Source organism: Callionymus lyra, chromosome 7 (genome assembly GCF_982586985.1).
Source record: "Callionymus lyra chromosome 7, fCalLyr1.hap1.1, whole genome shotgun sequence".
In the NCBI taxonomy this organism is placed as follows: Eukaryota; Metazoa; Chordata; class Actinopteri; order Syngnathiformes; family Callionymidae; genus Callionymus; species Callionymus lyra.
In genome coordinates this window covers 15,450,307-15,477,666 of record NC_141824.1, presented here as the reverse complement: position 1 = coordinate 15,477,666, position 27,360 = coordinate 15,450,307, and the positions used below count along the sequence as shown (strand labels likewise).

The following is a 27,360-nucleotide window of genomic DNA, read 5'->3' as shown; positions in this document are numbered from 1 at the left end:
GGTTAATTCTTACTTTACATGGTACAGTGTGATTGTCGCCGGCTTGTGAGATGCTGCTTGGCTGCTTCCCCTGCTATTCTTCCTTCTAGATTTTCAAGCAAAACTAACTTTAGAAAACAAATCCAACATTTCCTTGCCTTTTTTTCTGTTTTCTGGTATTGCAACCTTTTGAAAAAAAGTATTGTGCACCAAGTCAAGTTATCTAAACACTTTAATCGACTCGCAACTGGACTGTGTTCATGAAGGATTGGATAATTCTGGTGAAAAACTTCAGCGCCATCAGTGAAAGTTTTAATTAACTTTTTCAAAGCATAGAGGGAAACCAAGCCGATGCCAATAAATATCTATTGCATGGTTGTTTAACCTGGTTGACCTTGGTCATTTTGCTGCTATACATACATAGTTTGAAGCGTTTAACTTTATCTATATAGGGCATATATATTTTGTGCGTTATATAGAATGAATATATATCTATATTTACTGTATATATGTATATAAACATATATCTATAGAACCCAACAAAATGTTCATTTACCAAACACCTAGTATTGGTCTAACTGCAACATTAATTTTATTCCTGGAAATGCAATATATCTTTATTATCTCTGTGTTTGTCCTCCATCAAAACTAACCAAACAAATCCCTTCAACTTCATTTTAATCGAAGTATAATGTTGACATCAATAAACTATGTACCTGATCTTATATTAAACACTGACATCATTATCAACAATAATATACTTTGCATTTAATGTGGAGGTTTTATTCAAATCAGTGGTCACTGCTAAACAATATTTTAAGTTTTTCTCTTTTTCAGTTGTTTTTTTTACTATACCATTGATGGAATCAGTCGAATATATTCTTATATTAAACTTAGACAATATTAATGACGTGGAAATCAACGCTTTGCCAACTAATGATGTATAATAATGTTTTTTATGCTCCTCGTTTGTATACGAAAAAAACACATTTTAATTATACACTAACATACATCATACAGAATAATCTAAATTATTTTAAAACCAACGGAAAAGTATTAACAAACCTGTCGTCTGCACCAGAACCTTCGAGTTATTTTCCACTCACTCGTCACAAACAGACACAAAGACACTGCAAACAGCAAATAATAATTTAAAAAAGACGAGTAAAGTTAAAAAGTCAAGAGAGAGGGGATCGAACTGGCAAAAACCTGTGCCTCGAAGTTAAAAGAAATGTTTTACAAAGTGCAAAAGTTTACCTTTATATATTGCAACTACTATGGTGGCTTTTTACAGCCCCTGAATGAGTGACAGGAACGTTAAGTCACTGACGGGCTCTTCAGAAAGCGCCTCAAGATAGACCGGATATGACGACACAAGATTATAATTAAAACGTATATAAGATAAGAAAAAATAGCTTTATTTATCCCACAGTGTGGAGAGAAGATAGTCACAGAAGCTCAATTAAAGTTATATACACAATAGAAATTATACACATAAAATTAAAATTAAAATTAAACATAATGTACATACAAGAGATAATATAAGAGTGAATGGAAATAAGTTGCATATATAAGGTGCACAACAGCCTTTTACAACGATGACAATAGCATTATTTACAAATAATTACGATGAATGTTGATAATTAATTTGAAAAGGAAAAATTATAATGAACATTAGAAATGAAATAAAATATTAAAAAAACATCCAAATTGGTGGCAGCGCCCTCTATGGGCCACTGATAAAATGATTTGACTCGCGTCGTGCCATGAGATTGAAACATGTGCTGCTGCGATGTCGTCATGACTTATTTACACTCGTCACGGCGAGTGCGTCTTTACAAATGCATGAAACACATTCTGACCTCAGCTGGATCGTTTTACACTTTCCAGCGACTCTCACTTCTTCACGCCGGCGCGAAGAATCTTCTTCTCTCTGCGTCCACAAGCCTGAGATGTCAGTCCGTCGGGAGACGGTTCGACTCGAGAGAGAGAAACACTTCACTAGACGAGGCGAAGGGCTCGATGAAAATAAACATGGGTTTTGGCAGGAGTGAGCTCGGCTCGCTCTCGTAACACCGAACACACTTTATCGATTAACTATCATTTCTGTGCCGTCGACAGCCGAAAACATTCTACTTCTCAGTCTGGAAAATGCAGTAATCGCTGCACACGTGACTCACAAGCTTCTCTCAAAGTTATACAAGCTAGAACTGAAGGACGCGACTCCCTTTAGTGATTTCCCAGAGGATTCAGAATGTTTCACTCTAGATCTCTGGTGGGCAATTACATTTCTTCAGGGGCCACATCATGTACTGGGACTGTTGTTAGGGGCCGTCAACAAAAGGGGAAAAAAATGGACCAATAAAATAAGCTTAATATGATTGAATACTTAACATTTTATAATAAAAAGAATAAAGATGACTTCAGAAAAAAACTCTGGGATAGTATTTTTGATTGTATAATTTGTCTTTTATTTTATTTGAAGATCCTGAAAGTGATGGTTCACCCAAAATTCAACCTTCACTTATTTTCTACTCACTCTCATCTTGAGATTATTTTCAAAGTAATCTGTTCATTTTCAGAGTTGTAGACAAAAATGTTTGTTCATTTTAATGTAGCAACTGGAGCTTGGTCGTCTTTGTCCAAAAAAATACAAATTTGAAAAAACATCCAAATACCTCCATACTACTCGACTGTTACATCCATCTTGTATTGACATCACAAAATCTACGATATAAAAACCCATTATTTTCCAAAAACGTTCCCCCCAAAAAGGACAAACCCTCGACATAAGGAATTGTTTAAAAAAAAAAAAAAACTCAAATCTAAATATTGTAAGATTGTTTTTAACGTACCTTGCTAGGCTAGCTAGTAGGCTAGCTGCTTGGCCAACATCCTACACAGACAGGAAGTACTCCAGGTAAATATTGGACGGATATAAAGACGAAGACAGCTGAGCTTCTGTTGCTACATTAAAATGAACAAACATTTTTGTCTTTAACTGATGAACAGATTACTCTGAAAATAATCCCAACCCTTGGTCGACATGAGGGTGAGTAGAAAATGAGTGAAGTTTTATTTTTGGATGAACTGTGAATTTTTATTTTTCACAAATTTCGTAACGAGAAAAAAATGCAAATGGTAAAGTATAGTATGAAAGTAGTGACATCATAAATAAAGGTAAATAAGCTTAAATAAATTAATTGTGTAATATTTAATACAATACAACACTTTATTTTCCCCAAATTTCCCCCAAAAAAGGACAAAAGAATCATCTTTATTGACTTAAATAATAAAATATTTAGCCATCGAAATATTTCTTCATGACTTTGTCCTTGTCTGGTCAAGATGTTTCTGTCACAGCTTTGGGTTAAATTGATGGTCGTCAAATGGTTTAAAAATCAACAAAAACACACATCGAACTACAAACACTTTTTTCCACTTTTGACGTGGATTCTCCTGCTTTTGCCTCCACAACGAGACTATTTTGGGACTTTATGAGTCGCGGGACGGGAACAGCTGGAAATCACTTTTTAAATTGTGCGAGTCATGGTTTGAAATGAAGCGACACAGCTGCGGGTCTGTCGTCTGCTGCTGAAACTCACGACCACGACTCTAGTATTTAACCGTTCGTCGAGAGACAAGAGGACGCGACGTGACGGTGGAAAACTTTGGAGGAAATAAGTGTTTTTTTTTACCTTAGGATTCTCTGACAAGTGCTTGATGAGTTATATCTTCTACACACTCTGGTTTCCTCCAATTTTTTTCTGTCAAGATCACTGGACCTCTGACCCACCTAGTGTGTCCCGTGTGTCTTGCCCTAGGTAGCTGGGATTACTTGCACCAAAAATAGGTTTTTGTGACCAGAGAGTGATGAGATTGAAAAAGTCATCAGTTCAAACTTATTCTTGAAAATAATGTACAATTTTTGTTGATGTCTATGTTTATTTTATTATGTAAATATTAGTTTATTAACCCAATAAATGATACTATGGACGTGGCAGGGAGCTTTAAAACTGGTTTGCATTTGCATTTCCCAGGTGTCAAAAAACAAACAAAAAAAAACACATATGTCTGTATTAAATTGATATTTTATATATCATGATTGTGTAAAAATTATCTTCATAAAGTTTGTTTAAAGTTATTTTCTTTTTTTTTTAAGTAGAAATGAAGGGAGGGAAGGAGTTGTAAAATAAAAGTGATTTTTCCTTTTCTTTGAGTTGACTTTATTTAGAGTTCAAGTAGTAATGAAAAACCCGAACGTTAAATTTGCCTGAAGTCACTAATAAAAGCCTCTTGAATTTTTTTCTGATGAAAAGAAGTCAAAAAATATGTTGACAAAGTAATTAATTTTTCCAAAAAAAACTTGAATAGATGCTGTATTTAAGAAAGGAAGTTATGTTTGAGGTGGGGCGATATATTTTTATGTGAATGTATTAAAAAAAATTACACAAAGTAGAAAAGTATTATAAAGTCATAGTGATGTCATTTATTACAAAAATAAATTAATAAATATGATCAGTACATAATGAATCACCATTTGAATCTCACCTTCTTTCTTATTTATAGTACGAGTTAATACGAGTTTAATTTATCTATACATATTTTTAGATTAAAAATATTGATTTGCCATAAAAAAAAAGGAATTTATTTTGTAAACAGACTTGTATTTAAGAAAGTAAGTTTGAGGTGGGTCGATATATTTTCATATGAATTGATTTTTAAAAGTTGAAATGCTTATTATTCATAATAATAAAATAAAAAAGCAGGATGAGTTAATAAAAAAAAAAACGATTAAATTAAATTTCCATCTAATAAAAACCCAAATAAATCACGTTTTTATTCACAACATCTGCGTCTCTCTGTATTCGTCCAACTGTAAATGATCGATTAAAACGCGTCATCGCTCGCGCACGAGTGTGGAGGCGCGAGTGCGCGTCCCGTCCTCGTGCGTGTGCGCGTACGCATCCCGACAGTCGCTTGAACGCGAGAGTCGCATCTTCATCTCCAGGTCAGTCTGGACTATGGGACGCGAGCGCGCACTTTCCCGCGGACACTGACGCGCACAGACACTCGCGCTCCTCTCGACACGGACGTACCTGGAGTTTTTACTCTTTTTATTCTTATTATTCTTTTTCCTCCGCGCGTGACAGGATGGCAAAGTGTCTCCTGAAGACACCGAGGTAAGAGACTCACGATCCACATCATTTTTCTTGCGTAGGAGCGAAATGATGGAGAAAAAAAACACGCATCTTTATCGATTATTAAACGACTTTTACAAAAACATGGTTTATTTTTCTAAAGAAAACGTTTTGTTTTGACGCGTTATTTTTGATTTTATTTCCAGAAACAAGTCACACAACAAACCTTGAATAGAGTTAGAAAAACGAGTCTTTCATTCATTTTTTTTACGGATCGATCATGTGATCGATTGTTGTGGGTTGTTGTCCTTGGAATCCAAAACCCTTTCAGGGGTTAAATGTGAGTCTGCTGGAGACCTGTCAATCATCCGAGTCGTGATGGGGGGAGAAAACAGATGCTGCACATTTTTTCATTTTTTATTTTTTTTATTTCAACATTTACTTTCACTTTAAAGGTCTTATTCTCTCCATCATCTCTCATGACATTGTTGGTTTGTGTTCACTCAGCATTTTTAAACAAACATCTGATCGTATCATTTTAACCTCATTTTTTTTTTCTCCTCCACACTTTAATCCTCATTAATGCTAATTCTGACGAACTGAGCTTATCTGTGGCAGCAAATGTTCCCGAAGATAATGACGCCTCTGAGATATGAAAATATGAAAAGTTGATCATGTTGACGTGTCGTCTTCTGTCTGAAGTCGACGGTGTTTCTGGTGAAGATGCTGCTCAGACGCCGCAGGAGGACTTTAGACCTGGTCCTGGTTTCAATGCAACGTTTAAAGATGACGAACTCATCCAAAACCATCTTATTGAGGCTGAAATGATGCAGATTTCAACCAAAAATCAGCAATTTAAGGATAAAAATGGTGGATAATTGATGGTAAACATGTGGATATTGTGGATTAAATCTTATTCAAAGCTGCTTTGAACAGTAGTATCTTTGAAACACTTATTTAAAATACATTTTATTGATAAATGTGAACGAGGGGGAGGGGCAGGTAAATAAACAGGGGCCAAATTATACACAGGATGGCTCATGAGGGGCCATCAGGTCAAGAGAGAGAAAAAAAATAAGAGTCGGGGGAGTATTTGAGCAACAAAACATGGAGAAAACTGTGTAGTTTTGCTTCTTTTTCCGCTAAATATCTGCTGAAATGTTTATTATTTAAATGTTATTTGATGCTGTGTATGTTTTCTCTTGGGATTCTAAAAATAAATGTGAGAATATTTTTTTTTAAATAAAATAAAAATCTGTCTGATCATGAATATTGTTTAATTAAATTAAATGTATATTATTTGTATTATTTATTTATATGCCATTTTTTTTATTTTAATGTATATGTGTTTTATTTAATTCATCTCTATTTGTTTTACATTTTTATTCTGTACTTTTTTATTCTTTAAGACAAATCCCAGTGTTATGTTTACAACCCATAAAGTTTTCTGATTCTGAAAACAAACTATTTATTTAAATATTTTTCATTTTAAGAACGCAGAAAAAAAACTATTTAGTGTTTGTTGAAAGAAAAAAATTTAACACAGGCACAAAAAAATAGATTAAAAAAAAAATGTTAACCTTTTTTAATTAGTTGAAGGAATTTTATGTAGATTTCAAACAGTAATGAAAAAATGCTTGAAATATTTAAAGTTTTTTTTTTGTATCATCAGTTTTATGTTGAACTTTGACCTCACGAGGGTCACATACAGCAAACGTGGTCGTGTTCATCACATGATCTTCGTAAATGAATATAAATAAATCCACAAGTCATTTCATTGATGCTTTATTTTAGTCTGAAACTCTGGTTTATTTGATTTACCTTCGAGCTTCGGTTCAACACTCGACGAAGACGACCTTTGACTCTCAGACTGTGAAGCATTTTTTTAGTTTCGACTCGAGCGAAAGTGACTCCGGCTGGAGACGAACGTCTCAGGCTCTCCTGGAGTGTTTGACGAGAAGCTGCTCTGACGAAGCGTCTCTTGTGTCCTGCAGTAACTTCCAGTCGTCTGCCATGTTGGAGGAGTCCCTGGAGGTGGAGGGAGTGAGTTCTGAGAGCACCGTGGCCTCGTCCATCAGCGCCTGCAAGAAGGTACGACTGAGGCGCCAACATTCGTCCAGACAATCATGTGTTTTTCTCCGTCGCCTTCATTATACAGATCTTTTGACATGAATCGTATCCGGAATTTAAGTTAAGACATGAACCCTTGTGTTGTCTCTGGGTCAAGGTGAGCCAAAGCCTCGAAAACAAATGTGTTTGTGGTATCCCTTGTGTTGTCTCTTGGTCAAGGTGAGCCAAAGCCTCGAAAACAAATGTGTTTGTGGTATCCCTTGTGTTGTCTCTGGGTCAAGATGAATGACCTCCACCACTGCTTATGTATTTTTGGAAGCCAGAGACAACACAAGGGATACCACAAACACATTTGTTTTTTGGGCTTTTAGAGATAACACAAGGGTTGAGTAGGTCGTATGTACTGTTTCCATGTGTTTTTGCGACAAAAACCCTTCCTCAAAATTGTGATTAAGGGAAAAAAAACAAATATATTTTACTCTTATATTCAAAATACTTTTTTCTTCAGTTATTTGACTTTTTCAACATTTAATTTTCATTTCTTTTGTTTCTCCCTCATCAATTTAAATGCTACCTAATCCATTAATATATTAATTAATCATTAATGTATATATATATATATATATATATAAATATATATTTGAGTATCCAGTAATTTACTGTTTACTTTTCATACATTTTTAGATTCTTCTAGTAAACAATAAACGCTCTAATTGTTGTGGCATAAGTCTTGTAGTGATATTGAGTGATTTATTTGGTATATTTTCACACTGACTTAAGTACTTTATTATTAAACATTTATTTTTGAATCAATAATACCTTCATCTCGCACCGACTCACGTTGGTGCCTGAGCTCATTGAATTGTGCGTCACCTTCTCCTGGCAGTGGCTCCTCACAGATGGTCGGTCCTGAAGGTGCAGCACGAGGGGGTCGCCTTTGACGCCAAGAGAAAACAGAAAGGCGTCACGTGTCGGCAGCATAAATTAAATCCGACACATATGTGTTCAATTAATGATCCTTTAGTTCAGTTTGATGCAGCGATTGGTGAGGCGGGTTTGTTTTGTGGGGCTTAACCCCCGCCTGAGGGTCATTTACTAAGATTGTAGAGAAGCCTGTTACATTCAGTTTGTTTCGCAGCAGAAGGAAACGCGTACTAAACTAAAAACACACTTAGTGCCGTCGATGGTTTGTGTTCTTTTACTGATGCATTTTCTTTTCTTCCGACAATACCCGCAGCAATGCACGCACAATTACGCATACACACAATTTGCATTTGAGATCTTATTAAAATTGCATTTTCATATCAGATAAAAAAAATGGCAATACTTGAACAAAGACCTACCAATGAATACTTTTTATTTTAATTTCTAAAAAGTTAATTCTTTTATAAAAATATATTTTTCCAAATTACCTTTTTAATTGTTTTTCTTCTTAAAGCTCAAGGTCATTGGTTGATTAGTCTTTGCATGAAATGAGCATTATTACATGTTTAAAATTTTTTTTTAAGATGGTAAAATGTCATTGATGCCCCTTCTTAACCCTTTTCAAGGTGACCCGAAGAGAAATGTGTTTGTGGTATCCCTTCTGTTGTCTCTGGGTCAAGGTGACCCGGAGATAGATGTACACGTGGTATCCCTTGTGTTGTCTCTGGGTCAAGGTGACCCAAAGGCCCGAAGACAAATGTGTTTGTGGCATCCCTTGTGTTGTCACTGGGTCAAGGTGACCCGAGGCCCGACGACAATTGTGTTTGTGGTATCCCTCGTGTTGTCTCTGGGTCAAGGTTACCCGAAGGCCTGAAGACAAATGTGTTTGTGGTATCCCTTGTGTTGTGTTTGGGTCAAGGTGACCGAAAGGCCTGAAAACAAATGTGTTTGTGGTATCCCTTGTGTTGTCTCTTGGTCAAGGTGACCCGAAGGCCTGAAGACAAATGTGTTTCTGGCATCCCTTGTGTTGTCTCTGGGTCAAGGTGACCCAAAGGCCAGAAGACAAATGTGTTTTTGGCATCCCTTGTGTTGTTTCTGGGTCAAGGTGACCCGAAGGCCCGAAGACAAATGTGTTTGTGGTATCCCTTGTGTTGTCTCTGGGTCAAGGTGACCCAAAGCCTCGAAAACAAATGTGTTTGTGGTATCCCTTGTGTTGTCTCTGGGTCAAGGTGACCCAAAGCCTCGGAAACAAATGTGTTAAATACATATGCAGTGGTGGAGGTGGTTCTTCTTGACCCAGAGACAACACAAGGGATACCACAAACACAATTGTTTTTCAGTCTTTATTCAATCGTCCCTCCTGAGGTCGTGTGATGTGAAGGTCATTGATCCTGTGTTGCAGAAAGGTCGATGAAATAACTTGATACATCACGTGAAGGTGACGCTCACCTGGACTCTGGTCTCCTGCAGGTTCTGTGCGGGAACACGGTGCAGGACTCGTCCGAGTACTGGCAGAAGAACGAGAAGACGCTGTGCAGGGTCGGCCTGCTGGACGACGAGGCCGAGGGCTGCAGCGTGGTGAGTCCAACAACTACACGCCATGAACACGGAGACCAACACGGAGCAGAGAACACATTAAAGTCTTGGAAGTTGTTGTTTTTTTTCTTCTTCCAGGACGTGATGCGATGTTTCAATTTGCGCTCACGCCGTCGAGCGGCTAATTTCCTGCTCAGATTGAAGCGAAATGTGTGGAAATATATTTCAGTGTCGACTGAACACACGTCTATAAATGAGTTTTGTTGAATATTATTTCCACGCGGCTCATTGGCTTTTTAATTGACCTTCAGAACAATCATGCCAGTGTTTTTCTCCGTCGCCTTCATTATACAGATCTTTTCACATGAATTATATCCAGACATTAACCCTTGTGTTGTCTCTGAGTCAAGGTGACCCAAAGCCCTGAAAACAAACGTGTTTGTGGTATCCCTTGTGTTGTCTCTGGGTCAAGGTGACCCAAAGCAATGAAAAAAAAAAGTTTGTGGTATCCCTTGTGTTGTCTCTGGGTCAAGGTGACCCAAAGCCCTGAAAACAAATATGTTTGTGGTATCCCTTGTGATGTCTCTGGGTCAAGGTGACCCAAAGCCTCGGAAACAAATGTGTTTGTGGTATCCCTTGTGTTGTCTCTGGGTCAAGGTGAACGACCTCCACCACTGCTTATGTATTTTTGGAAGCCAGAGACAACACAAGGAATACCACAAACGCATTTGTTTTTTGGGCTTTCGGGTCACATTGACCCAGAGATAACACAAGGGTTGAGTAGGTTATATTTACTGTTTCGATGTGATACAGGGAAAAAAAAATGCTCCATTAATCTTTGGTTAATCAAGACAAAACGCGATAAAAGCAATGACAAAAAGCTTAATCTTGATTTGTTGTTCTTGCTCAATTAGAATTCATTTTAATTGTGAAATCATGACACTACACAAAGAGAAAACTGTCATGTTAGGAATCTGACTTACAATTAACTTAAAGAATAGAAAACAGATCTGGTTTAAAGTCACACATTTTACTTGTATACAAGTGAGAGTAGAACAGAGTTTACATGTGTGTCTGAATTCTTTCTGAAGCACAGAGCTGTTAGTTCGCTGTTATATCTTCATCCCAGTTTCACAAGCCGTTAATGATCTTACTCCAATTTTTTTCAAATAAAACAAACTTGCACAAATGATTATCCTCAAGGTCGAGGTGGCGTTTACTCCTTCAGAGACCCGGCACAAAGACATAGATCACTTTATCACACAAGCCGTGATGCAATTATATTTAAATGGTGAGTAAATTTGATGAATATACTTTAGATCGGAACTTTCCTGTCAAAAAGAAAAACAGTTTGCAGCTAATAACAATGAGCGACAGTAGCGAAACCTGGAGTAGAACCAGACTCGGTAAACCCTATTCAAAGATATCCTTTTAGTTCTTTAGTAAAAAAAATACTTTATTGATAAACCAATGAGGAAAATCCAACTATTTTGTTTAGACCTTGACTAGAATTCTTCCAAAAACAAAAAAACAAGTTTTCTTATTATTTTGTTATTGATCTTCAGCTGTTCGACTAACAGGAAAAGTTCTCTCACTGCGAGCAATCATGAGATGAAATCCATGAAAAACAAATCCTTACGCAGGATCTACTCGCTCTTTATTTTGAAAGAATGAAGGACAAATTAAAAGTATTAAAGCCACAAACTACAAACAAAATCAAATGTTTTTGTCTCTGGAGGATGAAAGGAAGTTAATTCTGATGAATCGTCCTTTTGTCTCTGGACGTGTTTGAAGTCACGGAGGAAAGTTCATCGTCATCGTCTGAAACTAAAACCATCTTCACGCTAGAGCTCGTCAAACTGTTCCAGAGCTTGTATAGTTTTATTAAAGAAATACTTCCTAGTTTTCTTTTCTTTTTTTATTAATATTATTGACCTGTTTTCTCTCTAATGACATTAAATATTCTGTTTCTTTCCGTTACACGACTCTGTTCATCGCGAGCTATAAAGAGGAAATCGTGACATTTATACTAAAACATTATTTCATTCCTTCTATATTCCACGAGGAAGTTATTCATCATCTACTCGTACGTTACAGTCGACTGGTCAGTTCATCACGTCTCGCCCAGAGGGAGCGAAAAGAGACTTTATGGAAGATAATCAACGTCTAATACGTTTTAAACTTCGTGTTTTTTTTATCGTGTTCAGCCTGAAAATAATCTCTTGTTTCTCGCTGACAAGATGGATTTAGTTTTGTTTTCAATGTTAGAGTGTATGAACAGAACACAACATACATGTTGAAATATAATCACAATTTAACATTAACATTAAACAACAGAACAAATTAGACACAAGAAACATCTTTCTGTTGATTTAACTTCTAAAGTTTAAAATGTTGATTATTCAAAGTTTGTGCGGCGATAGAAACTGCTATGTTTGAGCTAGCTTTTTTTCATTAGCTTATGCTAGCTTGTGCTGTTTGGCTGTTTCTGTAACCTTTATTTTTCTTTTTACTTGTACTTATGTGAGATTTTGGTCAACAAATGAAGACCATTTTTGTTTGTGAAAACAGGAAAGTTGTCGGACCAGGTTCTGTTTCTTGAAAACCAGCACTAGCTAGCACCAGCTAATAAAACAAAACATGATATTTGCTCAAACTGAACCATTTTTCATCTTCATATTTCTGGATGAAACTTCAACACTTGATGCTAATGATTCTTTTTCCAGTTTTAGCTGGAATTTGACTCTGTACTGTTGACGTACACGCGTGATTATAGTCCATTCGCTCTTAACGAACTATAACCATTTCAAGATATAATTCAAACTCTTTATTTTAATTCAACATTTTATTCTTTGTACCGGGACATTGTTTTTGGGCTATTTTAAGGGTGACTTTGTTGAAGACACGAACTAATGTTTGTTTCTGTTTTTAGTGTTTTCGAAACATAAATTCAAACATAATCAGGACTAGATGTGTAAAAAAAACATCAATATACTTTAATATTAAGATTTAAAAAAATTGTTTTTACGTTACCGTGTCAATATTCAAATCCACTATCAGTATTATAGAAGTAGATCAGTGACATCAGAATATTGGTTTAGTCTGGTTTATATTGAATTTAAAAGGCTAAGAAAAAAATAAATGTTGAATCTAGAAAATGTTTTTTTGAATCATTGGGATTAAATTCTTAAACTCTGTGTGAAAAAACATTGATTACAATTAAGCTTTTAAAAAGTTAAAAAATTCAACATTACAACATTAGAAACTCAACAGTTCAATATTCTGATCTATGGATATATTTCCATACAATACTTATATTTTTGCCGCTTTTGTTTTCAATGAGTATGTTTATATATCGTTTACAATAGTTATTTTAGTTGTTTGTTTCATAACGTGTTCGTAAAATAAAATCAGATCAGTACAAATGTATAGTTTTCTTCCGACAGTATTACAATACATCACAATATATGGTATCGTTGCCACTGTATCGTAATACGTATCGTATCCTAACAACATGCTTATATATTATACATTATAAATTATATTATTTATATATATATATATTATATATCATATTTATAACAGCATGTTTGATGCTCTAAGACGTTAAGACCTGAAGATAGTCGAGACATGGATCTAATCCGGAGCAGGGATTATGGGATGTGGGACGTGATCTTGTAGAAGTGTGTGTGGATCAGCGTCACATAATATACGGCGAAGAAGATTTAATTCATGAGAGCCCGTGAAAAGGCAACTTAGCACTTTTGTCGTCGTGGAAAAAAAAAACACCCACTTCTCTCTCCTGCTGTTTCCATCTCGGGTGTTAGTTACGTCCCTAAACTCATCAGTTTGCACGAACGAAGCAGAAGCAGATCTGGATGCTGACGTGAGACTTGCTGACACACAGAGGAACATGTATGATCCCCAGAGACCTTGTTTTCATCTTCTTTACGTCGTATGCGAAGAAATCAGGGCAGCGGCGGATTCTTGATGAGCTCTTTAGCCTCCGGCGGAGCAACTGGCTGCCAAAGCATGATTATTCAGGACTCACGCAGGAATTTATATATATCCATCTTCCTCGGCAACAGAAGGTCGACGGACATTTAACGTATCCGCGTTTTAAACGTGGTCGAAAAGACGTGGATTTGACGGAAAATGAAAGTATTTTTCTGTCTTTAGATCATGAGGAGAAGGTAGCGTCGTGACAGATGCTTCTTTTCCTCCGACAGAAAACTTATTCTCTCTCTCCCTTTACAAGATTCGTTCATGTGGAACGATGTCGTCTTTGAAAGCTCTTGACATGAAAAGAAAAATACACAACAGTGAGCACGGTCGACACCACCTGGGAATAAATAACGCACAAATATTAAAGGACTTATAAAGAGGAAACGACATCCTGCGGCAAACACAAGATCTATATGAATGTATTTTTAAATCATCAAATATGTCAACGAATGCAAGTTAAACTACTTCATAACTACTCGCATAATAACCTCTGCCAAGGAGGTCATAGGGTCGTAGTAGTAAAATCATTAAAAAAAAAACGAGATACATTTAACATGTTGCCAGGAGATGTTGTCAAAGAAGTAGGATAACCATCTGGATCCACGTATATTTAGAAGATTCTTCCCTTTGTGGTGTCAAAAGACTCATAGTCGCTGTCTTATTGATCTCACTGATATTTCAAATGCTTAAAAAAAAGAATCAAACTACATAAGATACACAAATGCAAGGGTTGTTTTTAACCCTCAATACTGCTCTGCAACATTTAGACGCTCATCAGTAACAAGATCAATAAATTATGTTGATACTATCAATTATCATTTACACTTTATAAGTTACGTTATTTTGTCACAGATCTGTCAGCGACTTGTTTTTATCTCACATTTATTCGAATCCAGAACCACAAAACCATAACCAGAAATATGCTTAAACCATAATCTCCGTTAAAGGCCCCATCTGTGGGTAATACAAGGTGTGTTTCTGGTTCCCCCTGGTGTTGAAGGAGTGTAGTTACTCAATGGGTCAGTTAGTAAATGAATGATTTAGTCGTTGAGTAAGTGAGTGAGTTAGTGAGTGAGTTACTCAATGGGTCAGTTAGTAAATTAATGATTTAGTCGTTGAGTAAGTGAGTGAGTTAGTGAGTGAGTTACTCAATGGGTCAGTTAGTAAATGAATGATTTAGTCGTTGAGTAAGTGAGTGAGTTAGTGAGTGAGTTACTCAATGGGTCAGTTAGTAAATAAATGATTTAGTCGTTGAGTAAGTGAGTGAGTTAATCAATGAGTTAGTCAGTCAGTGAATAAATCAGCGGGTTAGGGTTTAAGTAAGTGATTGAGTCAGAGAGTGAGTCATTAAGTAAGTCAGTGAGTGAATGAGTGAGTTGGTCAGCAGGTAAGTGAGTGAGTAAATCAGTGAATTAGTCAGTGAACGAGTTAGTGAGTGATTAAATAAGTAATTTAGTCTGTAGGTGAATAACTAAGTCAGTTAGTGAGTAAATGAGTGAGTTAGTTGGTGAGTGAGTTTTTTGAGTGATTAATTAAGCCTGTCATTCAATTAGTGAGTTATTCAGTGGGTGAGTTAGTTAGTGATTAATAAGTGAGTTAGTCTGGAAGTGATTAATTGAGTTATTTAGTCAGCGAGTGAGTTAGTAAGTGAGTTAGTCAGCGAGTGAGTTAGTAAGTGAGTTAGTCAGCGAGTGAGTTAGTAAGTGAGTTAGTCAGCGAGTGAGTTAGTAAGTGAGTAAATAAGTGAGTTAGTCAGTGAGTAAATAAGCATGTTACTCAAAATAGTGAATTGTTTAAAAAGGTTGAAGTGAAAATAATTGTAATCAATTTCATTGAATCTATAATTTACATTTGACTATAAAAAAGCAATAAACAATATAAATAAACATTTAAATCAAGATTATAAATCATATAAAGCAAACTTTATAAAGAAAGTAAACCTGAACCTTCATGATGCTGCTGAATAAGGAGGTTTTTTGTTCGCCTCTGTGTGGTCGACGAGGTCAAAGGTCAGACTCAAAGGTCAATTACCTTCTTGTATTATCTTCAACCGAGAATCATGTCCTGAATACATTCTTTTAATCCAGGATCACATCCTGCTCACGAAAACACCTGGAAATGAAAGCAGGGTGTTTTGAAAAAGCAGCGAAGAGATTGTTGACATTTGAGGAGGATTCTTTGTCTCGCTCCCTCTGAACGGAAAAACAAATGAGCGCCGAGAGGAGGAAACAACAACCTGTTTGGTATTCAGACAAATAATGATGGCGTCTGCATGAGTTTATAAAGGTTACACACACCAGCAGACGCACTCGCATCATCAAATAGTCTTTTTCAGCTATTATTGACTCAGCGTTCCTGTGCTCGCGCCACATAAACATCTGACTCCAGAAACGACTCTCATCCATCAAACTGCAGAAATGTGAATAAATCTCCGAACACGATAGAATTCCAGCACCTGGTTGTTGTTTTTTTTTCTCCAAGTGAGAAATTATGAGGCGAGAAAGAAGATGTGGATCCAGACTCCGTGACAGAAGCACCAGAACACAAGTGTCTTCTGAAGCAGGTCCAGACACACCTGGCACCTGCACGCCTGCGCGATCAGGAAATGATCCGCAGCCGCTTCCTGTCCCGTGAGGACGGAGATCAGTGGATCTAACGCCGTCGCAGACAAAAGACGAGTTCTGGTGTGATGGGTCTGCGTTTACCCATGATGCAAATGGTTTGAATGACAACGCTTTCATAACAACAGTTTCCTGAGGAAGTCACACTGAGATGTTTGAGCAGCAGCTGAGACAAGACATACAGTGTTGATGATGATGAAGATGATGAAGTTGTGGATGAAGATGATGATTAAGATGATATTGATGATGAAGATGATCATAATGATGATGATAATCATCATGATGAAGATGTTGATGAAGATGATGATAATAATGATGATGATGAAGATTTTAATGATGTTGATGCTGGTGTTGCTGTTGAACCTGATGAGGTTGATGATGGTGATGATGATGATGAGAAAGATGATGATGTTGATTCGGATGAGGATGAGGATGAAGCTGATGATGAAGCTGATCATACTGATGATGATAATCATGATGATGGAGGTGATGAAGATATTGATGATGATTAAAAAGATGATGATAATGATGATGATGAAGATTCTGATAAGGATGTTGATGATGATGTTGATTCTGATGAGGATGATGATGATGATGAAGATTTTAATGATGATGTTGATGCTGATGTTGAAAATGATGAGGATGATGATGATGATGAAGATTTTGATGCTGATGTTGATTCTGATGAGGATGATGATGATGATAATTCTGATGAGGATGATGATGATGAAGATGTTGATGATGTTGATTCTGATGCTGATCTTGATGTTGATTCTGATGAGGATGATGATGATGATTCTGATGAAGATGATGATGAGGATGATGATGATGAAGATGATGTTGATTCTGATGAGGATGTAGAAGTTGATGATAAAGATGTTAAAGAAGATGTTTATGATGAAGATGTCGAAGAACATAATGATGAAGACGTTGATGATGAAGATGGTGATGATGATGATGATGTTGAAAAAGTGAATGATGAAGATGTTAAATTGTAGTTGAACGTTCATTGACTCTCGTCTCACTCCTTCTCCGTTGATTCCTCAGATCTGTTTCGTGAACCTGGATCCTCAGAAAACCGACTACGGAGACGACGCATGCATCAAGGTGATCCTTCACTGTTGTGGTCCACATCCCAGAACTGACTCATGTTGCCATGGCTTCCACTTCATCACAGCGAATTAAAGAGAGTTTAAGTCCTTCTCTCTGCTGAGGATCCATGATCACACTCACATCTTTGTCAATCAAAAACAATAGAATATTTCTTCCTCCCACAGACGCTGGCGTCCATGTCTCCAGACCTGCCAAAGCTGGTGGAGCTTCTCACCATCCACCAACCCAAAGCTAATGAGATCTTTCTGCTGGGTGGACTGGAGGCCCCGGACCCCTGCCAAGAACACCCCCAGACCACCTGTCAGGTGAGAGAGACGACCTTCTCCTGTCTGCGGGGGCTGCAGGGACGAGGCATTCTCCTGAGCTGTCAATCATCCGAGCCCCTGATAGTTATGATCAGATGCTCCTCACATCATTGATTCATGTGTTTATGGAACGATTACAACGTGTTGGAAATATATTGATTTTGTTTGAAGCTCATTTAAGTGAGAGATCAATAGAAATGGATGAAACGTTTGTCTAGAGAGAGAATGATATTGAAGTGACATCAGAATATATGTTTTGAGTTTGTTTCTATTTGTTTATTACATTTTTTAAGTAATTGAATTCAATAATTTCTGCATTTAAAGGTTGATTTTTTTTTCTATTGTAAATAATTGAATTAATACTTTTTTCAAATATATTTTTAAATATATTTACACGTAGAGTTTGATAGTCCAATCCCAATATTTTTTTCAACGAAATATATATATTTTTTAAAAGTGTAGTCCTTTAAATTCAGTATTAAAATGTTGGTATAATAGTTCCACCAGACGGTACGAAAAGAGCTACTTTTGCTAATTTTTCGTACCAGAATATCAAATCATCAAAAATGCATTTAGTTTAAAATCATAAAAAATAAACATTTTTAGTATAGATAGTATTATTATTACTTTCACTATAGATTTTCTTTTGATCAGATTATTAAATAAATTAAGAATTTATTATAAAAAAAATTATTCAATTATTAAATAAATAAAAAAGTCCACCTTTCAATATAGAATTTAAAAAAATGTAATTATTAAAATAAATCAAAAATACAACCTTTCAATATAGATTTTTAAAATCCAATTATTAAATAAATTAAGAATTCTAGCGTTTAATATAGATTTTTTTTAATTTAATAAATAAAAAAGTCAACCTTTCACTATATATATTTTTTAATTCAATTATTAAATAAATAAAAAAGTCCACCTTTTGATATAGAATTTTTAAAAATGTATTATTAAAATAAATAAAAAATACAACCTTTCAATATAGATTTTTAAAATTCAATTATTAAATAAATTAAGAATTCTAGCGTTTAATATAGATTTTTTTAAATTTAATAAATAAAAAAGTCAACCTTTCACTATATATATTTTTTAATTCAATTACTAAATAAATGAAAAAGTTTACCTTTCAATATAGAATTTTTTTAATTCAATTATTCAATAAATCAATAAATTCTATATTAAAGGCTTTTTAATTTTTAAAATTAACTCATTCAATAAAATTAATTAAACCTTTCAATATTTACATTATTTACATATATTTAAAAAAAATTGTACCTTTCATTATAGTAATTGTTTTTATTTAATTATTAAAACATTTTTAATGCTTAAAGAATGCTTTTATTATTTTATCAAGTTGAGTTTTAAATGTTGAATTCATTATTCCGATGACACTGATAAACTTCTATAGTATAGTATATAGTTTCATATATAAGAACATGTTCACCTGAGGCGGCGTCTGAAGCCACATCTTTCCTGTGAACCTGCAGCAGCAGAAAAGCACCGGCGTCTGCTTGTTCCAAAGCTGCTGCCACAGACGCCACGACTGGTCCGGCGTCTCCTCTGAGCTCAACAAGCTGCTGATGGGCCTTCAGTGGGCGAGAGAGCAGCAGCTGCAACACAGACTCGCGGGCCAACGAGTCGACGACGACACCAACCGATCCGTCTCGTCCATAGAAGAAGACTTTCTCACGGCCTCGGAACACCTGGGAGACGACAGCGAGGACGACGGCTTCAGAAACGGTGAGAACATCACCTTTGTATTTAATTTAAACCTCTGATGGTACAGTTTGATGGTGACTATCATCATATACTCCATGATGTCATCACGTCTGTAAAAATGGGGGCGACATAGCTCAGATGGTAGAGTGGTTGCCTGCAGTCCAAAAGGTTGCAGGTTCAATCCCAGCTCCAGACAAGCTTGTGTCGTTGTGTCCCTGAGCAAGACACTTCACCCTGATTGCTCCTGATGGTGAACTTGGCGCAAGTGTGCAGCCTACTCCCATCAGTATGTGTGAATGGTTGAATTTCCCCTCGCGGGACTAATAAGGGATTCTAAAAAAAAAAAAAAAAAAAAAAGAAAGTTACTTGAAAATATAAACATGACGTGTGATGAGATTTTTGATCAAATAATCGGGTTGAGTCGACATGAAGGTGAGAAGAAAAGTAGGGAAATTTAAATTTCAGATGAAAAAAAAGTAGTGTTATAAAAACATAAGATTATAAACTATAAATCAAGGTGCTTGTAAAACTTTTAGCATTTTTTTCTAACCAACTTGAACCATTTGCTGCTGAAAAATAACTTGATTCAATTATATAAACAATAATAATGAGTTCAAATAGATCACTGTTATAATTACTGTTATTATTACCATGAATACTGTTATGATAAATTATATGTCCTTTTCTCAGCTTTTGATGGTTTCAATTTTGTTCTTTTATTTACACTTTGTCATCCCTTGCATTGTGTTCTTTTATTTGCACTTTATCATCCCTTGAACATTGTTCTTTTATTTGCACTTTGTCATCCCTTGCGCTTTGTTCTTTTATTTGCACTTTGTCATCCCTTGACTTTGTTCTGTTATTTGCACTTTGTCGTCCTTTGTCTTTGTTCTTTTTTTGCACTTTGTCATTCCTTGAACTTTGTTCCTTTATTTGCACTTTGTCATCCCTTGCCTTTTGTTCTTTTATTTACACTTTGTCATCCCTTGACTTTGTTCTGTTATTTGCACTTTGTCGTCCTTTGATCTTTATTCTTTTTTTGCACTTTGTCATTCCTTGAACTTTGTTCTTTTATTTGCACTTTGTCATCCCTTGAATTTTGTTATTTTATTTACACTTTGTCATCACTTGTTCTTTGTTCTTTTTTTGCATTTGTCATTCCTTGTGCTTTTTTCTTTTATTTGCGCTTTGTCATCCCAATGAACTTTGTTCTTTTATTTGCATTTGTCATTCCTTGGACTTTGTTCCTTTATTTGCACTTTGTCATCCCTTGATCTTTGTTCTTTTATTTGCACTTTGTCATCCCTTGAGCTTTGTTCTTTTATTTGCGCTTTGTCATCCCTTGAGCTTTGTTCTTTTATTTGAACTTTGTCATCCCTTGTTCTTTTATTTGCATTTGTCATTCCTTGCTCTTTGTTCCTTTATTTGCACTTTGTCATCCCTTGATCTTTGTTTTTTTATTTGCACTTTGTCTTCCCTTGAACTTTGTTCTTTTATTTACACTTTGTCGTCCCTTGTTCTTTTATTTGTATTTGTCATTCCTTGCACTTTGTTCCTTTATTTGAACTTTGTCATCCCTTGATCTTTGTTTTTTATTTGCACTTTGTCTTCCCTTGAACTTTGTTCTTTATTTACACTTTGTCGTCCCTTGTTCTTTTATTTGCATTTGTCATTCCTTGCACTTTGTTCCTTTATTTGCACTTTGTCATCCCTTGATCTTTGTTTTTTTATTTGCACTTTGTCTTCCCTTGAACTTTGTTCTTTTATTTACACTTTGTCATCCCTTGAAATGTGTTCCTTTATTTGCACTTTGTCATCCCTTGCACTTTGTTCCTTGATTTGCACTTTGTAATCCCTTGAAAGTTGTTCTTTTATTTACACTTTGTCATCCCTTGAAATGTGTTCCTTTATTTGCACTTTGTCATCCCTTGAACTTTGTTCCTTTATTTACACTTTGTCATCCCTTGAATTTTGTTCCTTCATTTGAACTTTGTTCTTGTTTTTATGAAACTATGATCTGCTGTGTATCTAACTTCTCTCTCTTTTTGTAAATCCTGTTCAATATATTGCCTCCTACTGTAGTAGTACAGTAGTTATACTTTATTATCAATTATTGATCCAACCATCCAGAGATTTTGCCTCGTGTCTTGTGCTCGTCAGCCGTGTCTCAGATTGATGACCTCATCGACACCAACTGTTTGTTTGATTGTTGCTCCTTCTCTCTGTGCGTCATCCAGAAGCCGACGGTGCTGAAACGGGCGACAGATCTGCAGACGTCTCACAGAAACAATGTGCCAGACTTTCATGTCAGAGAGGTCCGGCGATCCATCTTCCGGGCAGGGAGGACATGGAGGTGAAAAAAGAAACGCACCGGCGCGCCAGTCTTCACACCAAGGAATCCGCCGGCCACTACGCCACCAACCTTGCCGAGTCGGTACTGCAGGACGCTTTCATACGGCTGTCTCAGGATGAAAGCTCCTTCGTCCCCGAGGCGGCCGTCAGCGTGTCCGTCTCCCGACATCATCCTAAACCTGTGGGCCTGTCACACAGCAGACAACACTCCCAACAGCGCACTTGCTCGTTTGAACTCCCCAAAATCGTCATCGTTCAAAGCCCGGACAGTTCTGAAGGGGGCGTTGAGTGGCCGGAGTCTCAGGGGGCTGACGCGCCTGAGGAGGAAGTCGCAGTGGACGACGGAGACACGTCTCGGACTCTGACTCAGGCGCAGGTCCTTCAACTCATCGAAGGGGCTCAGTCCAAACACGTGGACGTGGCGTTGGCGTGCGCCGCCAGCGTCATCGGGACCATTTCCTCGCCGCAGCTGACCGAACACCTCGCCATGGAGTCGGCCTCGGAAGATGGCGCGGAGGACGAGTTACAAGAGGTGGAATACTCATTCTCCTCAGCGGTGTGTGGCATCGCCCAGGTCGCCGGTGCAGTCACGGCCGTGGATATGACGGAGGAGTCGGGCGAGGCCGGGGATTCTGACGCGGACTCCACTGAAGTCTACCGAGCCACCAAAGGACTGATGACGGCTGCGGAAACCTCTGCAGCCTTCACACTCCACTGCAGCATCGCCGAAGGTACAAGCGTGCAGGCGTTCCGCGCCAACATCGCAGAAGTGCTTCACAGGGAAGCGGCCGAGGTGCTGACGCAGCCTCAGGGCTTCAAGAGCGTGGCCCACCTCTTGGAGACCACACACAACAAGATCGTGGACGGAATCACGTGTCCCAGAAAGACCTATTTGGACGAAAGGGAGGTGGACGAACTGATAAACGAAGTGGCCGACAGTCTCTTTAAACATGCATATGAGAAGGCCAGGAAGAAAAAAGAGTTAGAAGGGACTGGAGTAGATGTTCCAAGTCTGCAGGTCTTCTTACAGGAGAGCGTGAACAACCTGCTGTTCGATATTCTGTGTCTTGCGCAGAAGAAAATCAGCCACATATCGAAGTGTGACCAGGCTTCTCTGGAGGCTCTTCCAGTAAGTCGAAAAGTCCAAGTAACCACCAAGGAGAGTAAAGGTCTCTTGAATCAGTCGCATTTCATAACCAGCAGTCAGACGAGACTCGCCGATCAACAAGGTGGATCCAAAGAAAGTTCTCTTCCCGAGGAGAGCGACTCCAGATCCTCCTTCTCCATCACGTCGAGTAAAGAGCAGCAGCAGCAGTCCTCCTTCCGATCGGGTCAGCTCAAGTCCACGCCTTCCCTCACCAAAGAGTGGCCCGACCATCCCAACAGGGAGAACTTTGGTGAAATCCCAGGTCACAGTATTGAAAAGAGGAGCCGCACATGCGACAGCCGACAAGCCTCCCTCACCACGCAGTCGTCCCTGAACTCCTGCAGTTCCCTGCATTCCTGGAGAATGGATTCCGAGTCCAAGACGCCCATCACGTGTTACGCCGAAGACCTGTCTGCTACCGTGGTGTCCATGGCGACTGAGCTCGCGGCCATATGTCTTGAGAATTCCACCGGGAAGCAACCTTGGTTTTGCGCTCTGAAGGGGTCATCCACGGAAGGTCCAGAAGCCTACCTGCTACCAGCATGCCGCTCGGTACTGAGAAGGAAGGACAGTCAAGGAACCGGAGCGGCTTCCAAGAAACACCGAGCACCACGACTCAGTGAGATCAAGAGGAAAACGGAGGAGCAGCCGGAACTCATGGAGCGACTTGTGAACCGTGTGGTGGATGAATCGGTGAACCCAGACGAGCCCCAAGACCCCTTTGCCCTGTTCGCGTCCGAGGTCACGGCCAGAATCATGAACTGCCCTGAGTTAAACGTGGTGGACACGTCTAAACCCGGCCAGCCCCGGAGCAGGTTGCAGTGCGAGCGCTGGAGTCGCGGCAAGGCGTCCAGCTATGAAAGCATCCCAGAGGAGGATTCTGACCCCTCGGGGACTCTGAACACTTTGGGCCCCGGGAGTCGGCTGGGTCAGAACCTGAGCCGGGGAAGCTCAATATCCAAGCAGTCGAGCTGCGAGAGCATCACGGACGAGTTCTCGCGGTTCATGGTGAATCAGATGGAGAGCGAGGGTCGTGGTTTTGACCTGCTGCTCGACTATTACGCCGGGAAGAACGCCAGCAGCATCCTGAGCGCGGCCATACAACAAGCCGCCTCCAAGAAGAACGGCCACCTCAACGTGAGGACCACGTCTTGTCTGTCCAAACAGTCCAGCACGGAGAGCATCACGGAGGAGTTCTACAGGTTCATGCTGCGAGACATGGACAAGGAGAACAGGGAGTACGGCATAGCGAAGACGAAAGAGTGGAGCAACAGTCTGTTCCCTCCGGCCTCCAGGACCCCATTCTGCATCCGTCAGTCGTCCGTCCCTGACCGACGGTCCTCGGACTCCAGACTTACCGTCAACTCCCCGATCAAAGCAAACTCATTCGACGGGTTCGCCCGCAACGTCCACGGGGACACCCTGAACATCTACCCCACCAGCTCCGTGTCCGCGTCCGGGCTCTGTAAATCCGACTCCTGCCTCTACCAACGCGGCAAAACGGACCAGATCACCGACATGCTAATTCACGAGACCTGGTCCAGCTCCATCGAGTCCCTGATGAGAAAGAACAAGATCATCGCAGATCCAGAAGACAGTATTGAGTTAGAGGCGGCAGGGGAGCCTCACGTACAAGAGTTTGCAAACCGATTGGCGGCCGACATCGTCGACATCGGCAGGTCGTCGCTGGCGGGACAGCAGGACGTCGGCCTCCCGCCCCCTGGAGCTCGCACACAGTCCATCGTGCCGGTCTGCGAGAGACGGAGGGGTTTCAAGCAGTCCCACTTGAACTGTAGCCGAGGTAGATCCAGTCAAGAACAAGGAAGTACGTTCATGTTTTCTGGATCCGGCGACAGCAGCGCGTCCCGTGTGAGGGGCCCCAGAGACGTGCCCCTGATCCACATTGAGAGTGATCAGAAGTACGAGGACTCGTGTTCCAACCACAGAGGAGAAGCTCAGGATACGATGGCGGACGTTTCTGTGGCCACACGAACGGAGAGGACTGCACCGTGTGGCAACAGGTATTGCATCTGCATTTATTTTGTTTTATATTTTATTTACAGACTATTTCAGGAAACATATCAATTGAATGTGATTTATAGGATCTGTAGCTCGACTTACAAGCGTAAGAAATTATGTTATTTTTTAAAAATTACAAGAATATATTATATTCCTTGCATTGTTGTTTACATACGTCACAGTTGTCAGATTAATCAACCGCACTTTTTTTTTAGCTGAAATACGTTGTCCGGGTTAGTTAGAGAAATATTAAGGAGCCTAATGAAGTAATACTACGGAGCCTTGTGGAGAAATACTAGGGAGCCTAATGAAGTAATACTACGGAGCCTTGTGGAGAAATACTAGGGAGCCTAATGAAGTAATACTACGGAGCCTTGTGGAGAAATACTAGGGAGCCTAATGAAGTAATACTACGGAGCCTTGTGGAGAAATATTAGGGAGCCTAATGAAGTAATACTACGGAGCCTTGTGGAGAAATATTAAGGAGCCTAATGAAGTAATACTACGGAGCCTTGTGGAGAAATATTAGGGAGCCTAATGAAGTAATACTACGGAGCCTTGTGGAGAAATATTAAGGAGCCTAATGAAGTAATACTACGGAGCCTTGTGTAGAAATATTAGGGAGTCTAATGAAGTAATACTAAGGAGCCTTTTGGAGAAATATTAAGGAGCCTAATGAAGTAATACTACAGAGCCTTGTGGAGAAATATTAGGGAGCATAAAGAAGTAATACTATGGAGCATCACAAAGAACTACAAGGGAGCCACACAGAGTAAAACTATGTGGCTTCCCAGAGTACTACAAATCGTTTCAGAGTAATACTGAGCCTTACAGAGTTATAGCTCACCACCATTTTGACAGATATTTATATTTGTGGCGCTTACAGTCCAAAAATACTGTACATAAGTCTACAGTATTGTCCTTTAATGTCCTTAAAAAAGACTGAAAAACATAGCGATGACAAAGAATGATGAAAATATACATTTGACAAAACGGGAAAAGGAGATACGAGCGTGAGTTCAGGTGTATAATTGGGTTTTTTAAGCTGAAATGATATGAAATGATTAAATCATTCTTATCTAATATGATTTAAATATAGTATGAATTTAATTGAATTTTCATGGAAGTCTTTTTCCTCCTCCTCCCCTGACCTGATGGAGTTGTACACACACACACACACACACACACACACACACACACGGATGTAAAAACGATGTGTGTAGAAAACATTCATCTTAAAAAGCACTTTTCATTACCTGGCGGAGTCTTGGATTGAAAAGCTTCAAAGAAAAGAGCATCGACGTCTTGAGAAGAGTCGCTTTAATGTTGTAGTCGCGAGTCTTTGTCAAACTTTAATTTTAGATATAAAAGTGCACGATTCATATTCCGTCCGTCAGCGCGAGCACCAGAGCGTCTCCCAGGAGACAGTGAGTGGACATCCTCAGGGTAATGAAGTAGATGTTTCCCAATATTGTCTCATGGGAGATATTTTTTTAGGAGAATGTTGAATATTGAGTTGGAGAAACAGGGTTGAATGGCTGGAAGGCCTCTGAGAGTGGGGCGGCGTACGAGTGGAACTTTATCACAAACTAAGTCAATAAAGATAATTTCCCCTCGGACTTGTCCGTGTTCTAACCTTCAATCATCAGATTAAGACTTGATGTAATCGGGAGAAAACCTTTGCTTCGGTCCCAGAGGCTCCTTCATGAATTCAATCTGCTAATGTGACTCGCCTCCTTTTATGAGACTCACCAGGTATCGACTCTCACTCATTTTTGCTGACATCGGCTCTTCTTGTCACGAGAGAAGCTTCAACAAAAGAAAATTAACTTCATTATTTCTCAACAGTGAGACGTTTCAGAATGAAATTCTAATCAATGATTAGATAAATAGGTAAATATGAGCAACAATACTTTGAAGGATGGGCTTTTTTTTTTGTACTTACAAATAAAAATGTAGTGAAGAAAATATTTGATTATATGTATTATACTACATTTTTGTTGACCATCTTTGAAGAATGTGTTTGTTGTTAATGTTTTATGTGTGTTTTTTGAGTGAATTTGGGCCATTTTCGTCTAATTATATGTGTTATTTTATTTTAGAAATCCGTCTCATCTTTACTTATATAATCAAATCTATATAAAAGATAACATCTGATGTGATTTGAAGATGTGATTTAAAGATGTAATTATCTTTATTTCTTAACCATCCAACAAAAATTCCAAGACTCCATTGCTCTGCCTGCACTTTGAAAACATGGATAATAAATCCACTGCTGCATAATATCGTGTCAAGGCTGCAAGTTTAACCTTTAATAAATATGATTAGTTACAACATAAATGCTAATAAACGTAAGAAAAGCTTTGTATAATTAAGTTATAATACCGTAATATCATTATATGACCAGAGAGCAGCAACAA

The 27,360-nt window shown here is 38.3% G+C and overlaps 2 protein-coding genes across 4 annotated transcripts in view; one reads left to right on the top strand and one right to left on the bottom strand.

The window, feature by feature from the left end:
* Nucleotides 1–27,360, bottom strand: part of daw1 (dynein assembly factor with WDR repeat domains 1) — a 267,508-nt gene that overhangs the window by 224,242 nt on the left and 15,906 nt on the right. The window lies entirely within an intron of this gene.
* The window catches only part of sphkap (SPHK1 interactor, AKAP domain containing), a 61,015-nt gene that overhangs the window by 28,610 nt on the left and 5,045 nt on the right, over nt 1–27,360 (top strand). For 2 of the 3 annotated variants that reach the window (XM_087796320.1, XM_087796318.1), the window contains exons 2-7: nt 7,115–7,211; nt 9,585–9,692; nt 17,324–17,383; nt 17,554–17,694; nt 19,191–19,443; nt 21,660–24,942. In XM_087796320.1, coding sequence (XP_087652446.1) covers nt 7,115–7,211; nt 9,585–9,692; nt 17,324–17,383; nt 17,554–17,694; nt 19,191–19,443; nt 21,660–24,942 — 3,942 coding nt within the window. Of the gene's footprint in view, nt 1–4,992; nt 5,163–7,114; nt 7,212–9,584; nt 9,693–17,323; nt 17,384–17,553; nt 17,695–19,190; nt 19,444–21,659; nt 24,943–27,360 lie in introns of those variants that run through there. The other variant, XM_087796319.1, reaches the window with a different exon arrangement.